Here is a 16,074-nt window from a genome sequence, read left to right as displayed (position 1 = left end):
AGAATTTTTATGTTTCAGTAAGGTTCATTCTGCCCCCGCGGGGCTTCTACTTCACATAGGGAAGTGCGAGCCCGTTGTGGGTTGGGAGCAAGGGGAGCATAAAAAAGGGAGCAAGGTATCCTTCCAGCCCACATCACCTCTCCACCTCTTCCCAACTAGCCCCCTCCCCCGACTCTGCGGGACTTTGGAAGAACCGGTGGAGAGGAAGAAGTGTGGAGAGGGAGGGGGGAGAAAAGGCACCAGTGCTTCTACCCTCTCCACAGGACCCCCACCACCGGCCTCTGGTGCGGGAAAGCAGCCCAGCTGTTTCTGATTCTTTCCTAGTCGCAGCTCCGCCCGAGGGGGTGGGGGACGGAGATACTGGGAGAGACCGAGCTCTCCCGAGCCCTGGCCAGCGGTCAGGGCACCGGCAGGCGGCTGCGTGTCGCCCGCAGGTGTGTCTTTCGGGCAGCTGCACTGCCCTGATCTGGGGAAAGCATCAAGGTGGGCAAGAGTCTTAACGACAGGCGGGACCAGAGAATGGTGTCAGTGCAGTGGGTGGGAGAAGAGCGGTGTGGGGGGTGGCGATGAGTCCTCGATGAGAGGGTCCCCCGCCCGAGGCCGGTTGCCCACGGTGCCCCTGTAAGCAGCGTGACCAAGGGAGTCCCACTATCCGACAACTCTTGCTGGTCTGGTGTCTGCCAGTTACCCAGGAGCGCAGGAATGGGAGGACCAGAAGAAAGTGCATCTTCTGTGCTTTGAGGACGGGAAGTGTCCGCAACCCCTCCACATCTCCCATCCACCACACACCGGGTGTGTCTAGCCATCAAACGCAGTGGTCAGCGTTGCCGAGTGAAGGGCGCTAGGACCCGGTGGCGTGGCGTGGCGTCGGTAGGGACAGGGGGCTGCAGGCAGGGAAGAGCCCCGTCGCGGGTGGCCGGAGCAGGTGGGGGCGCGGTGGGGTGGACATCCGTAGAACCGAGAGGAGGAGGCGGCCGCCACACCTAGGGCGCATTGGAGCACCCGGGCTGGCGCGGGCGGAGCCCCGCTGAAGGCCGCGGGTGTCCCCGGCCCCGCCCCGCCCCGTCCAATGAGAGCTGCGGCCGCAGGGGCTGTCTGCGCGCTCTGGCCCCCGCCACACTCCGCGCCCTGGAGCCACTGACACCGCACCCGACCGCCCACACCCGACTCAGCGCTCGTCAGTCTCCTGGCCCTGCAGCTCGCGCGCCCTTGGGAACCTTGCGTCCCGCTCCCGGACTCCACGTGCCTTGAGGTTCCTGGTCGCCCATGGCCCCCATGGCCACCCTGTGGGGCGAGCTAGGAGACTCCTGAGGAAGCCCAGACAGTGCCCGTCCACGGCCCTGCGGGCTGCGCGGCGGGAGTCTGCGCGGAGCTATGCTGAAGCCGCGGGGTGAGGACGAAGCCGCGCAGCTCGCCCCTCGGCGTGCCCGCGTCCCGGTCGCCGCGTTAAGACCCGCGCCCCCCGACGTGTCCCCAGCTTCTGCCCGTCTGGGTCTTGCCTGTCTGCTGCTGCTGCTGCTTCTGACTCTGCCGGCCCGTGTAGACACGTCCTGGTGGTAAGTGTAGTTCTGGGGTGTGTAGGCATACTGGAACTAGTGCATTGCTCTCGGCACCAGCTGCTTAGGTACCAGAATTGCCTGGGGGGAATTAAAGGGAGGGCAGTCCCAGAAGTCTTCAGTGGCCGGTGAGGAGTTGGAGAGAATGAGGCGCTGGAGAAGAGAGCGCTGGGCATCTGGAACAAGGGAGCTGATGGTTGAAGTTCCCTAGACTGTCACACTGTGCCCCTTGTATGTCTATTCAAGCCTCTAGGGCAGAAGCTACTATACTACCTGACTCTCTCTCAGGGTGGGATCCTTCAGTGACTGTTTGACATGGTTATAGGCTTCAAAAAAACCTTCCACTACCTAAGGATCCCTGGGGATATGAATAGGGGAGCAGCTGCCTGTCCCCCACATACCTCTGCCAGTCTAGCCCACACAGTGAGCCAGCAGCATCCACGGAAAGGCTTAGACGTGAAACTGAGGCACAAACTACTCCCTTCCTCTTAATTCCCACAATTGAAACATATTAAATATTTGGGGTTGCATAACCCAGACATTTGTCACCAGCCTTGGCTTTGAGGGTGTAATTTGGAACACCGATGTCCCCTTTTGCTTTCCTGTCCCGGATGACACAATCTCCCACCTTTCCTCCCCAAGCTCCAGGGGCTCCTAGAGTCTCAAGAGTTGTGAGACCCTCTCTTCAGATCTCTTCTTGCAGGCCTTAATCTTCAGACGCCTCCAAGGGGCAGATGAGGCAAAAGGCATCCAGGATCCACCCGACGCCTGCTGTGTTCTTTGTAGAATTCCCTACCCAGCCCCAGGACTCCTTCAGCCCCCCTTGGATACTCATCCTCTTTCCAGAAAGGGCAAAGTGGGTAGAGTCGGACTGCAAAAAGATTCGGATCTCTCATCCTTCCTTTCACCCCTCCAAACTGGCTTCTTGGGCTGGGCTAGTGCCCCTCTCTAACATTCAGTGCCCCCCTCCCCCTTGCTCTGCTCCTCCTCTGAAACAAGCACCCCCCTCTCCACCCCCATCCCTACCTCCCACAAAGCGAGGTCTCTTCTCTTGCACCCTGTGGCTGCTTTTCTCCTCTGGACTAGGAATCTGGGCTGGAGGGGTGAGGGGTAGCTGGCTGAGGGGCAAGGCAGCTTGGGCGGCAGATTCCTATCATTTCAAGATGCTGCTCTCCACATCCCCACCCCCACCCCTGTTTTCCTGTTAAAGAAGAATCTTTCTTTTGAATCTTTTTTATCTCTGTGGTGTTGGGGAAGGCAAAGAGGGGGGTTCGGATGAGAGGCCTATATCTTACATCTGGCTTGAAACATTCCTTTAAAGAGGGAAAGAAGAAAGATGAAGTGAAAGAGCCTTTCGATGACTAGAGCGAGCCCTCCCCCCTTTATCTTTATGACCCAGTTTGGCTGGGGACTTACATCTTCAGGGTCCCTGTGAAGAAACCCTGGAAGCATGTCCTACCCAGCGCCCACCTTTATCCAGCCCACATGGCTTTTCGGAACACTGCTTGCTTTTCACCAGTTTGCGATAGTCATGGTGACCCACGGAGGCTGAGATGAGGAAGCAGCACTCGGGACATTTCCACGTTCTGGTAGCAGTTCCTAAAGACTTTGCAGCTCTTCTAGCCCCCATTTACTCCTGACTACTCCCTTCCCCATTTCCTCCCTCCCTCCCTCCAAAGTGGTTCCTATTAAAGATGTTGCAAAAGCTGCTAGATGGGAGAGCTTTTAGGGAGGCAGGTGACAGGGGGACTGGTGGCTCCCATGTCCCTGTGAAGTGGAGGAAGCAGTGTCAGAGCCAGGATGAGTGAGGGTGCACAGCTCATTTGCAGAGCTCAATCCCACCTCCCTGACTTCAACATGTCGTAGCTACAACCATAGATGTCCGTCTCAGTAATCAGCACTTATAGGAGGAGACCTGAGTTCTAAAGGCAGGTCTGGCCCACTAAGTGATTACCTCAAACCCAGCCAGATTAGTAGTGTGTAAAATCATACAGTCCCTGGAAGAGATCAATGTCTACTGACTCAGTGCGTCTGTGTTCTACTTCAGAGTAGAAGGCTAGCCCTATGACCAGGCAACAGTCTGATCTCACAGCTTAGGATTCTTCTCCTTCCTTTCCCATAACTCCTTCTGCTTCTTCCCTTAACTAGAAGAGACACATGGCTTCTTCTCAGCCTGTGACAAGAAATGTGAATATATGGAGACCCACAAGAGCTCACAGAGAGAGCAGGGAGCAGCGTACTGTCAGTTCTTCTGTTAGCGCATGGGCACCCTTTATTGATCCCTTGCTAAGTTCCACACCGTGCCAAGCACCTTGCGAAGCATCACCTTTAATCTCCAGGATAAGTGAGTGAGATAGGTACTGTTATAATCCCTGTTATACCTGTAAGAGATTGGGAGGTAGGAGGGGAAGGGAAAACAACAAAACCAAAGTGTGCTGGGCATGGTGGCGCACAGCCTTAACCCTAGCACTTGAGTTCCATGTCTGCCTGACCCAGCTATCAAATTTTAGGCAAAAGTGAGACTCTATCTCAATAATAAGGAAAAAATGCTCAAATTTACAACAGTTTTGAAGTCATAGTTTTATTTCTAATCAAGCACATGTGCTTCTCTTGCTCCAAGAATAAAAATGAATTTTAGCTGGGCATTATGGCACATTCCTGTAATAGCACTACTTAGGAGGCTGAAGCAGGGGAGTCATAACTTTGAGGCCAGCCTTGGATATATAGTGAGACTCAGAAACAAAACAAAAAACCAACCACAAAGCCCTCTTGTGTTTGAAGTTAGATGGCTTCCTCCATCCTGGTTTTCCCCAAATATCCTTTCACAGAGTGGGATTTCCATCAATACTCCTGAACTCATAATGCTGAGATTTCCCTGACTCATACTCAGTGGTATCATCTTGCTGGTTTGCTGGTTTTTATTTTGTTTTGTTTTGTTTTTTTGAGAGACCAACTCATTCTGTATGCATCTTTGGCTGCCCTGGAACTCTATAGAGACCAGGCTGGCTTCAAACTCACAGAGAGATCTGCCTGTTTCTGCCTTCTGAGTGCTGGGATCATATATGAACCACCACTCCTAGCTATGTCTGGGAATTTTTTTACAGAATGTTCTGTGACCTGTGCACTATACAAAGACTGGTTAAAGAACAGACCTGGGGGGCTAACAGTCTTCTCTGCATTTTAAGTCCTGTTTGTGTTGAGTCCAAACATTTATACTAATGTGTAGACACAAAAGGAATCAGAGAGGCCAGGTGTGGTGGCTCATGCCTTTTAATCACAGTACTTGGGAGGCAGAGGTAGGCAGATCTCTGTGAGTTGGAGGCCAGCCTGGTGAGTCAGGATAGCCTGAGCTATTACACAGAGAAACCCTGTCTCAAAAAACAAAACAACAAAACAAAAAAGAGAGAGTGTGTGTGTGTGGGAGGGTGTCCCCGGCTCTGTTCAAAGGGTAGAAACATAAAATGTCTGCAAAAGAACATGCAGTGTTGACAAGGAATCAAACTAACTGAAATAGAGTTGGGAATGCCGAGAGATGGAAGCCAGGGGTAATCAGAGCAAGCACAGAGAGTACTACTGAGTACCTACTGTGTACCAGAAGCTTTTCTTAGCACTGGCTATACTGACAGGAAGACTGCCATTCAGTAGATGTGGAGGCAGAGAGAGTCTAGGCACTTACGAATCCCTGAGAAGCAAGGCTAGTGTTGGTCCTAGCGACTTGGCCAAAGGAAAGGTGAGTTGGTCAAAAGCAGCCAAAGGGAGCCTTCTGGCACAGGAGGCTGGGGTGGAAGTGAGGAATTAATTTCTGAAAGGGAAAACAGGAAGTCAGGACTGAGGCATCCTCTCGTAGACAATGAGCTGAGGGATAGATGTCATGAAGTCTTTGTGTCCCTAACAACTCAGCTCAGTGACTGGCACGTGGCAGGCATTGTGCAAGTGTGCGCTGGGCTGAGGGCAATGGGTTCGGCTTCGGAGTCCGTATTATTGGTGGTTTCCACATTTGACTACAAGGGCTCCGAGAACCAAAGAGCAGGCAAGCCCCATGCAGGGTCTTGAAGCAGTTACTTAGGAACAAGTATGGTAGTAGGAAAACCTAATTATCTTCCCATCTTATATACCGACCAGATGTTCCCATGCTTATTGAGGATGTAATAAGAAGGATCAGTGTGGGCCACAGCAGAATAGATTAAAGTCAGACCACAGGAAGGCCTTTTTAACCAGAGTTTGGCCTGCCCTACTCCAGACTGTCTATGAGGGCTGGATTATTGGTCTGCCATTCCCATCCAGCCTCCTTCCTCCAAGCCCCAGATAAAAAAAACAAACACCCATTGCCTAGATCAGTAATGTGGGACTGAGCTGAGGAAGCAGATCGGTGGTGAGACAGGGACGAGCTCCAACTCCGATGGTTTCAATACTCCAAACAAAGCACCAGGGCAGTGGGTGTAACTTAGAGCTGTGCGTCAGGCAGGCCTTTCCGGCCTGGCCCAGCCTGGGCTGTTTATTTTGTTTGTTCCTGGAAGCTGCTGCCCTGATGGACAGTCCTGGGATGCTGATTCCATGGGATTTATTCTTGAAGGATCAGCCCCCTCACCATTGGACAGATGGGGCTCATCAGAGTTCCTGAAGAGGTTATCGACAACCCTCCTTGTGTTTGCCTGAGTTTGCCACTAGTGATGGTCTCGTCTGTGGGTGAGGGCTGGCTGTGGGAATGTATGGTGAGGACAGGGCTCAGGGCTGGTTGGGTTGTCCCTCCTCTATTGGCTGCCTTCTCTTCTCTCCACTCACTTCTAGGCCTACTTTGGGGCCATTGCCAAACCACTGGCTCATTCATAGTTCAGGCCAAAGTTTTTCTGTTTGTAGTAGCAACTGGTCACTACAGCTCCCACCTGTTGCCAACAGGAAAGACAGCAGCAGTCTCATTTCGGTGTTGGCACGAGAGAATAGAATATACCGAAAATGCCAAGGGAAAGCCTTTGGGAGACTTCTTGGGGACAAAGGGTGATATTGTTCCTGTTTTCTCTCCAGAATCTCCTGAGACCATGGTAGAGTTCAAGGGCAAGAGTTTGAAAGGAGAGGTAATATTGCCTTGAACCGTTTTTGAATGATGCTGGCATCCTACCTATCCTTCAGTGGCCATCTTGCTTGAGCATGTAAATTGGTCAGATTAGGGACTCTACCACATTTTGGTTGATTGATGGATTGATTGACTGACTGATTAAGAGACACGTTCTCATTATGTAGCTCCAGCTGGTTTAGAACTCCCTATGTACACTAGACTGGCCTAGAACTCAGATCTGCCTGTCCCTGTCTCCTGAGTGCTGGGTTCAAAAGCCTGTGCTATCCTGTCCATTGGCCTTGCCACTTTGGCTTCCCACTGCAAACAGCTCTTTGTCCATGAAGATCCTTCCTGGACATTGTGTCGTATAAGTTGGAGAAACAGATTAAGAAAAGTTCTAGGACCTGGAAGTAAAGGGAACAAGGAGAGGGGATAAAAGATGGAGGTCTTGCTCAGGATTAGAACTGAGGGCTTTTTAGCTACCAGATCCAAAGCTGTAAACATTACTCAAACCTGCTCACCATGAGTCCTCCAGTCCCTTCCTCTCTTCATGCTGCTGTGGCCAAGCTGCCTTCATGGCCCAGCCGCTGGGTCGCGCCTCTGACATGAACATTTAAGAGTGTTGTCTCAGATTCTTATTTTGTTAGTTTATTTTTCTGTGAGGATTGTAATGTTTATTAAATAAACAGATGGTGGGTTGGTATAACATGTCACAAGCCTGGCCTGTGTTCCAGAAGCGTGTGTCACTTTGTCCTTCGGTAATGGTAGAGCCCATTCAATTACCCAGTTACTCCTTCTGCAACCGTGTAGCTTTTTGTTTCTTTCAGAGATTGCAGGTAATGGTTTTATCTATCAGCCTCAGAGAATGTCTTAGGAAAGGAAAGAATCTCTTTAAGTTCTAGTTTCCAAATAACTCACTTCTTTATCCCTCTGCTGGTGCCCAGCCCCTTTCAGGAGCTATGACAAGGCCATCTCCACTTTACAGGTACATAGGGGCACTGGGAGCCCGAGTGATCTGTGACAACATCCCGGGTCTGGTGAGCCGGCAGCGGCAGCTGTGTCAGCGCTACCCAGACATCATGCGCTCAGTAGGAGAAGGTGCCCGGGAATGGATCCGAGAGTGTCAACACCAGTTCCGTCATCACCGCTGGAATTGCACCACACTGGACCGGGACCACACTGTCTTTGGCCGTGCTATGCTCAGAAGTAGGCTCCTCTTCCAAGCTTCTGAAGCCCCTTCCCTTCCTATGCTTGGGGTGGTGAGTTAGAGGGTAGGAACAATCCCCTTCAGTTCCCTACAGACTACTTTGTAATCTAAGAAGCAATTGTGAGCAAACCTCAGGGACAGCAACAGACGCTCTGTAGCCTAGATTTGTAAGCTGGGGCTCCTCTTAACCTACATGCTCTGAGATGGTAGGTCGAGGCAAATATTCCCTGTTACTTCTATCTTACTCCCTGCCTCTCTCTGGCTTCCCCATATCCAAGCCCAGGTGGGCATCCATGAACTCTATGGCTAAGGACTAGGACCAGGTTCTTTGCTTTTTATTACCACAATCACCATTGTCACGCACGCACGCACACACGCACCCTAACATTCCCAGCATTATAGTAATGGGCACAAGAGATAAACAGAGGGTGATATGCAAATATTCCAAGAGCCAGTGCCTTGACCCCAGTTCAGCAAAAGAGTTCAGCAGAACTAGAGGGCAGAGGAGGAGGGAGGGGTTGAGATGGGACTCTGCAGGTGAAGAACTGGGGGTGTTGAACCTCCATCTGCAAGGGCAAGGAGAGAACCAGAGCAGACTGAAGTATGGTTCTCTGACCAGGCTGACCCCCTGGGCAGGGGGGAACTGTCCAGCAGAGGGGGCCTGGAACCTCTGGAATGTTGACTAAGTCAGGTATAGCTGCATCAGGACTAGCACTCTCCCTTCTTCTCCACTCTGTGGTGTGTGTGGCTGTGTGTGTGTGTGTGACAGAGATGGGGGGGATTGGAAGGGGGATGGAGAGCACATGAAAAGGTGAGAATGAGAGAGAATGGGTGAGAGAGAGAGCAAGCAAGCATGAGAGAGAGAGAGAGAGAGGGGGGGGGGGAGGGAACCCCTAGGGAAAACAAGAGAAAACAAATAGAGGGTTAGCCCAAAAGGTCAGATGTACCAAGGAGTGGCGTAGTAAGGGCTGACAGGAGAGGGTGGCTACTCTGAGGGATGCTCTTAGAAAACAAGGATGATTGATGGATGGGTTGGGCTCTGGAAAGGCTGAGGAGACCTCTGAAGTTGTGCTGATTGAAGAAAGGGATGGTCAGAGTTGGGCATGTGGCCTGTCCCTGCAATCCCAGCCTAAGGAGGCTGAGACAGGAAAATCTCAAATTCAAGGCTGGGTTACATTTACATAACACTTTCCAGGCCTGGACCATGGAGTAAGACAGTGTGGGAGATACCCACAAGTGTGTGTGTGTGTGTGTGTGTGTGTGTACCTGTGCACATATGGAGAGGGTAGTGTTGGTGGATGTGGAGGAGGAGGAGTGGAAGACACAGGCTGGGCCATTCCTGTAATAAGTCTCTGCCTTTCTCTGTGTAGGCAGTCGGGAGGCAGCGTTTGTCTATGCTATCTCATCAGCAGGAGTGGTCCATGCTATCACTCGGGCCTGCAGCCAGGGTGAGCTGAGTGTGTGCAGCTGTGACCCATATACCCGTGGTCGGCACCATGATCAACGAGGGGACTTTGACTGGGGTGGCTGTAGTGACAACATCCACTATGGTGTCCGCTTTGCCAAGGCTTTTGTGGATGCCAAAGAGAAGAGGCTTAAGGATGCCCGGGCCCTCATGAACTTACATAACAACCGCTGCGGTCGCACGGTCAGTACTCACATCTGGGTATGTATGTTCATATTTTCTGGTGTAAACCAGTTAGTGTGACCGCAGGCTGAATTCAAAGGTGGAAGAGTTGATGGCTTCTGGTTCATTTCAGACGGCATGGGAGCCTGGGAATGCGGGGTGGGGATTTGGGGATGGGAATGCACAGCCACAATCAAGTTTTCATAAGACAAAAAAAACCTTTCTTTTTCTTCCTTTTCTTTTTTATCTTCCCTTTCACTTATCTTTCTTTCCCTGTTTCCTTCCTTTTTGTTTTCTTCTGCATGGAGGAGAGGATCGGTGGGAAGTATTTGTTTCTTTGTTTCTGAGACAGGTCTGTAAAGTTGGTATGTAGACCAGGCTGGCCTGAACTCACGCAGATCTGCCTGCCTCTGCCTGCTTAGCGCTAGGATTCCAGGCACGCACCACCACGCTCTGCCTTGCTTTGGGTTGTTTTGTTTGTTTTGTTGACAGGGACTCATTCTGCCTAAATTCTAGGCTGACCTCACATTTGTGGCCATACTCATGTCCCAGTCTCCTGAGGACTGAGAGTATGTGTGTGCCACCATGTCTGACTAAAATGCAAATTTCAAATATTTAAAACTTTGATCCATATATGATTGTGCGAACACATGTGGATGTGTGGATATACACACATGTGGATGTGTGGATGCACACATGTGGATGTACATGCTTGTGGATGCACATATGTGGATGTGTGGATATACACACATGTGGATGTGTGGATGCACACATGTGGATGTGTGGATGTACATGCTTGTGGATGCACACATGTGGATGTGTGGATACACACACGTGGATGTGTGAATGCCTGTCCTTTGTCACAGAGGCCAGAGGAGGATGTCAGGTGTCCTGCTTTCTATTGTCCATCGTATTCTCTCGAGACATGGTTTCTTACTGAACCTGGAGACCAATCCCAGCAATCCTCCTGTCTCCAATCTTCTGTTTCTGTTCCTCAGTGCCCACCACTGGGATGACAGGTCCTTGTGCTGCCACACCTAACTTTTTACATGGGTGGTAAAGACTTAAACTCAGGTTCTCACAGGGACTATAAGTGCCCTTACATCCTAAGCTTACCCCGAAGTAGCCTTTAATTCATTAAATCTTAACTTATCATTGTTGTGGATGTATGCGTTGTATGGGTGGGCATGCATGGCATGGTGCATGTGTGGAGGTCAGGGGACAACTTTGTAGAACTGGCTCTCTCCTTCTACTTATATGTGTGTTCTGGGGATCAAACTCAGGTTGCCAGGACAACGTGGCAGCGTGGCAGGTGCCCTTCTTTGTTATCAGCATCACTGACCCAAAAGTAGTTTTGTTTTGTTCTGTTTAAGAAGAAAATGTTCCTTCATAGCGACTAAGAGATCCAGGTATAGCTTTAGGCTACTCACTGGTTTGAGCATCTGCTGTGTCCTATGCTGAGAAATGGCATGCTGTGAAAGCCAAGGACATGGCACTTAGCTCTTCAAAAGGACACGAAGGTTGTAATCAGGAGCAGACTCCTGTGACTTGACAATCCAGCAGGCAGTCGTGAAGAGCCAAGGACTGTTAGTCCAGGAAGATTTCCTAGAAGGGATTCAATGGAGTTCAGAAAGACTGCCTGGGATCTGATGTGGCAGAGAATTACCAAGGGCTCAACCAGCAGGCCTGGAGCAGCAGAGTTCAGAGCACTACTGCTGTTGAACCCAGGAATGGCTCAACAGTGTCCTGACCTGTTTCCTCCCTCCCCTAGGCTGTACGGCGATTTCTGAAGCTGGAGTGCAAGTGTCATGGTGTGAGTGGCTCCTGTACCCTGCGCACCTGCTGGAGGGCACTCTCAGACTTCCGCCGTACCGGTGACTACCTGAGGAGGCGATATGATGGGGCTGTGCAGGTGACAGCCACACAGGATGGGGCCAACTTCACAGCAGCCCGCCAAGGCTATCGCCATGCCACCCGGACTGATCTTGTCTACTTTGACAACTCCCCTGACTACTGTGTCTTGGACAAGGCTGCAGGTGAGAAAGAAGAGGCAGAGACATGGAGCCTAGTCATTAGCACAGGTACTTCTGCTTAATCAAGGCTATCTGGTTCACAGGAGTTAAAGAAGGGAAGGAGTCCTCGTCTTATCTGAAGGAAACCTCGTCTTCAGATAGGTATGTCTCAGGCTGGCAGGCTCAAAGCTATACAAATAGGTCCTATGTCACTCACTGTATCCCTGGTGTTTGGGATACAGTAGGCACTACTCAGGGAACATTTAAATAGGCCACCTGTTTCCAAGTTCTGGGCAAGATGTGAGCTACACACACGCACGCATGCATGCACGCACGCACGCACGCACGCACGCGGAGAGATATAACAAGCAAATGTAACTACAAAGAAGAGTGACTAGAGAAATCAAGGAAGACTTGTTTGAACACAGGGAATTGAAGCTGCTTCTTGATGCTGCCACTACAGATTCCAGAAGGAGTGAGGGAAACAGGAGGATCTCTGCCAAGGCTAGTGAAGCAGCAGTCATTTGATTACAAGCAGAAAATGGCTGCTTCTCAGTCTGTTCTAAATATGTATGGCAATGGAGCTGGGGTCTTGGGGACGCTGCAAGGTGATAAGGTGTTTCTATGAAAAAAAATGGAAGCTCCCATCTTGGTCCAGGTAAGTTAAACCGAGGACAGTGTGTAGCTCAATGGAGCTGCTTCTCTTCTGGTTCCTGTCATGGCATCCCCGGGCTCTTCTCCCGGGCAGATTCGATAGTCAAGATGTGGTATTGGAGAGCTGAGCTGTGGCTGGCTTCCATCCTGTTTGCATTCCCCATCATTCCTAGAGTTGAGTGGCCCAGAGTGCTTCAGACCAAAGAAAGCAACCCACCTTGATACCGGGGGCCATGTGCACTCTAGAGAGGGCTGGAAGTCAAAGAGGTGGGGATGCCCACTGACCTCCGAGGGGTTTACTGCCATGAGGTAGCTTTTCCATGTGGTTGAATTCAGAGGATCCATATCTGGATGCCCGGGAATAATTTCCACACATTTGTATAGACTGTTCTACCACCCCTAAAATGTGCCTTTGGATCAGGCTCTTTGGAGTTTGAAGGGAGGATGAGTTGTACGCTTATAAATTTTTCTGAGGCATAAATTTAGGTCCCATAAACCTGAAAGATGCCAATGGTATAAGCCACCCCTGGAGTATGGAACCAGGAATCCCCCTACGGAAGCACTGTCCAACTGAACGTCTCACATTGACAGAATCCTCATTGCTGCTGTTTCCAGTGCAGAAGCAATCAGCCACCTGATTACATATGTCCTCTCTATCGATGGGGGCTGTGCTACAAGGTCCAGGGATTCCTCAAAGTGCAGGCAGCACTAAACCTTACATTAGATCCCATAAACCTACTTCTTACTCTGCTTCTCAGACATACACACCTGTGACGAAGTTTAACTTCTAACTGCTAAGTAAGCTAGTAGCTCTCTTTTTTGGTGATTCTGAAGCTCTAACCCAGGACCTCGTAGTACTGGGCGATGGCTGGACCACTGAGTCACAAATAGAACAATTTTAACAACATACATTTACAAGTTTTAGTCATTTATCTTTGGATTGTCCTACATTTAATACTTTTAGAACTACAGTTGATGTCAGACAGCAAACGACAGTGAATAAACCCACGAACAAGTGTGACAGACTTGTTAATTCAATTCAAAACCAAAACTGTTTAGTTTAGTTAATTTAAATTCTGAATTTAAGAGATCAAGTATAGTCAGTAGCTAGTGTGCTTGTGTACAATCTCCAGATTGTAGAAGAGGACTTGGTATTTAAGACCCAGCCCTTGGAGGTAGAATAACATACGTAGTAGACCTAGTCAGCCCATATTCTAGAGTAGTAGTTCTCTAACATTTTGGATTATATATTCCTGTTGTTAAAATCGAAAATAAGAGGGTGTTGGAGAAATGGCTCAGTGGTTAAGAATACTTGCTACTCCTAGAGGACCTGAGTTCAGCTCTCAGCACCCACATTAGGTTGCTCAGAACTGCCTGTAACTCCAGCTCCAGGGGATTGATGCCCTCTTCCGGCCTATGAGGGCAGCCCCACACAAATGTGCATACACACATACAAAGATATATATACACACACAAGAAATTAAAATCAATCTTAAAAAGTAAACTGAGAGCTGGAGAAGTGGCTCAGCAGGTAAAGGTGCTTCTGCAAACTCTGTTAATCTGAGTTTGAGCCCCATGGTACCATCAGCGAATCAAACTCCAGCAAGTTGTTCTCTGACTTCTGAATGCATGCTGTGGCCCTTGTGTGTGTGCGCTCACATGCATGCACACACACACACACACACACCGATATACACACATAGAGAGACACATGTATACACACATTCATACACACAAAAAATTTTAGGAAAGAAAATTGAGCATATATGTGCACTGTGCACACGTGTGCTCAGACATCTGCTCATGTTGTTGCTGTACCATGTAATTATAAGACACTCAAGTCTTCTACACTGTGGCTGTTGTCATCATTGTAACAGTGCTGGGATCCAGTCCAGAGTCTTACACATGCTAGGCAAGTGCTTCACCACTGAACTACACTCCTAGCCCTAAATCAGAGATTTTAAACCGATAAGCTAAAAGAACAAAGTATTTCTGCTTTTTTCCTCCTCATAACCTAGTGGAATGTGGAAGCTGTTGTTGTCCAAGTCTTTCTGGAAGTCTCAGGCCGTGGGCCCATTATTAGGAAAAGGGTTGATGGGGTCTTTTTGTGCTGACATCTTCTGGATTAGCATTCCCTATGCAAGAAGAAAGCTGCCCCACTTTTCAAGCATCCCTTCCGAAAGCGGTGTGACACAGGAACTTCCTGCAATAAGCCTGCAGCCTGTCATCCCAATCAGCCCATCTCTGATGGACAGAAACGATGAGTGTGTGCTAACAATCTAGTACATCAGATTTGAGTGGTTTTGTCTCCTTGAGACAGGCTCTTCCTACGCATTCCAATTTGACCTCAAACTCACTACACAGCCCAGGCTGGCCTAAACTAAAGTGGCTTCCCTCAGTATTTTGCATGGTGGGATTACAGGCAGTGCTACTGCACCTGGCTAGGCGTTATTTATACACATTTTCATATATGACAACTTGGCAAATAGCTTTAGCTATGAAGTGGCACAACTAGAATTAAATCCAGATAATATGACATCATATTCCCCACAAAATAGAGACCCTTACCCGACTTACAGTTCTAACATTTTTACACTAGATTCTGAAGAGGACATGGCAGTGTGGGGGCTGCAAGAAAGGGATGGCGGCTGGGACGGGTGCCTCTGGGAACGAGAACCTGGGCCAGAGGGCAACAAATAATCATTTTGGTTATATTTTCACAAAAAGAGATTCTTTATGGCTTAAGAGTGTAAGGGTACCCGGAGTGGCAAAAGTAACTTGGTTCTCACCTCCTCTCGTCCCTGTCTCAGGTTCCCTAGGTACCGCAGGCCGCGTCTGCAGCAAGACTTCTAAAGGAACAGATGGGTGTGAAATCATGTGTTGCGGCCGAGGATATGACACAACTCGGGTCACCCGGGTCACCCAGTGTGAGTGCAAATTCCACTGGTGCTGTGCTGTGCGGTGCAAGGAGTGCAGAAACACTGTGGATGTCCACACGTGCAAGGCCCCTAAGAAGGCAGAGTGGCTGGACCAGACCTGAACACACAGATACCTCATTCTTCCCTCTACTTCAAGCCTCTGACTCAAAAGCACAAGATCCTTGCATGCACACCTTCCTCCACCCTCAATCCTGGGCTGCTACAGCTTCTGTTATGGACTTGGAGAATGACCCAGAGGGACCCCAATGTCCTGGCTGGTTCCTTAGCCCTAGAGAGGTGTTGATAGGGGATGGATATAGGAGACTGAGTGGCTCCCTGATCATCCATCTGGAGGTTTGAAGGGAAGAGTAGAAGAGGTAGGAGTCTGTCTTCAGAGTGATCTGAGTTGCACTAAGTCAAGGCCCATTCTCCCCTTGCTTGCACTGACTTCTGGTCCTCTTGCACACTTGGGTATGCAACAGGAAGGGAACCGGAGGTAGCTTCTGTGTTTGATCCTACTCTACCTAAGGAGAGATAAGACAGAGAGAAAACTGCCTGTCCCTTCACTGCAGACAATCTTAGGCTATAGTACTCTGCTGAGACCCTGAGACAGCTAGATGAGTTAGCCACAGTGAACAAGGCTCCACCTCAGGCTTTTAATGCAGCTTATAATCTAGTGGTTTTGTGAGGAGGAAAATCACAATACTGTTCAGATACATATTCTCTGTGTCTTCCTTTCCACCTACATCAGATAGCAACAGCCTGCTCACTAGAACAGGGCTGTGAGAGAATAGCATAGTAAGCCTGGCTAGGCCTTGGAACTTTCCCCGCATCCATTATCCTGGAGATCTGGTAGGTTTAGAGAAGACTAAAGGCAGGTAACTGGGAGAGGGCGTGCGCACCTGGTCTCCAGGGCTTCCATGAGGGGGATCTTCACTTTGAGGTAGGAACAGGATCAAGTAGCTGCATAGGTGGCTGGTGCTGGAGCCGAGGTGGTCACCATCTCATGTGGCAGTGGCCTTCCCCCGTCTACTCAGCAGATCTTTA

The 16,074-nt window shown here is 49.9% G+C and overlaps 1 protein-coding gene across 1 annotated transcript; it reads left to right on the top strand.

Annotated features, from left to right (window-relative positions):
- The first annotated feature begins 1,374 nt into the window (after nucleotides 1-1,374).
- On the top strand, nucleotides 1,375-15,747 carry Wnt2b (Wnt family member 2B). The gene is made up of 5 exons (NM_001191848.1): nucleotides 1,375-1,556; nucleotides 7,595-7,815; nucleotides 9,187-9,464; nucleotides 11,215-11,479; nucleotides 14,920-15,747. The coding sequence occupies exons 1-5, from the start codon at nucleotides 1,375-1,377 to the stop codon at nucleotides 15,147-15,149; spliced, it is 1,176 nt and encodes a 391-aa protein (NP_001178777.1). The 3' UTR covers nucleotides 15,150-15,747.
- The last annotated feature ends 327 nt before the right edge of the window (nucleotides 15,748-16,074 follow it).

Source organism: Rattus norvegicus, chromosome 2 (assembly GCF_021556685.1).
Source record: "Rattus norvegicus strain SHRSP/BbbUtx chromosome 2, alternate assembly SHRSP_T2T, whole genome shotgun sequence".
Lineage (NCBI taxonomy): Eukaryota > Metazoa > Chordata > Mammalia > Rodentia > Muridae > Rattus > Rattus norvegicus.
The sequence above is the reverse complement of the archived record's forward strand: the minus strand, read 5'-3'. Positions and strand labels throughout refer to the sequence as shown.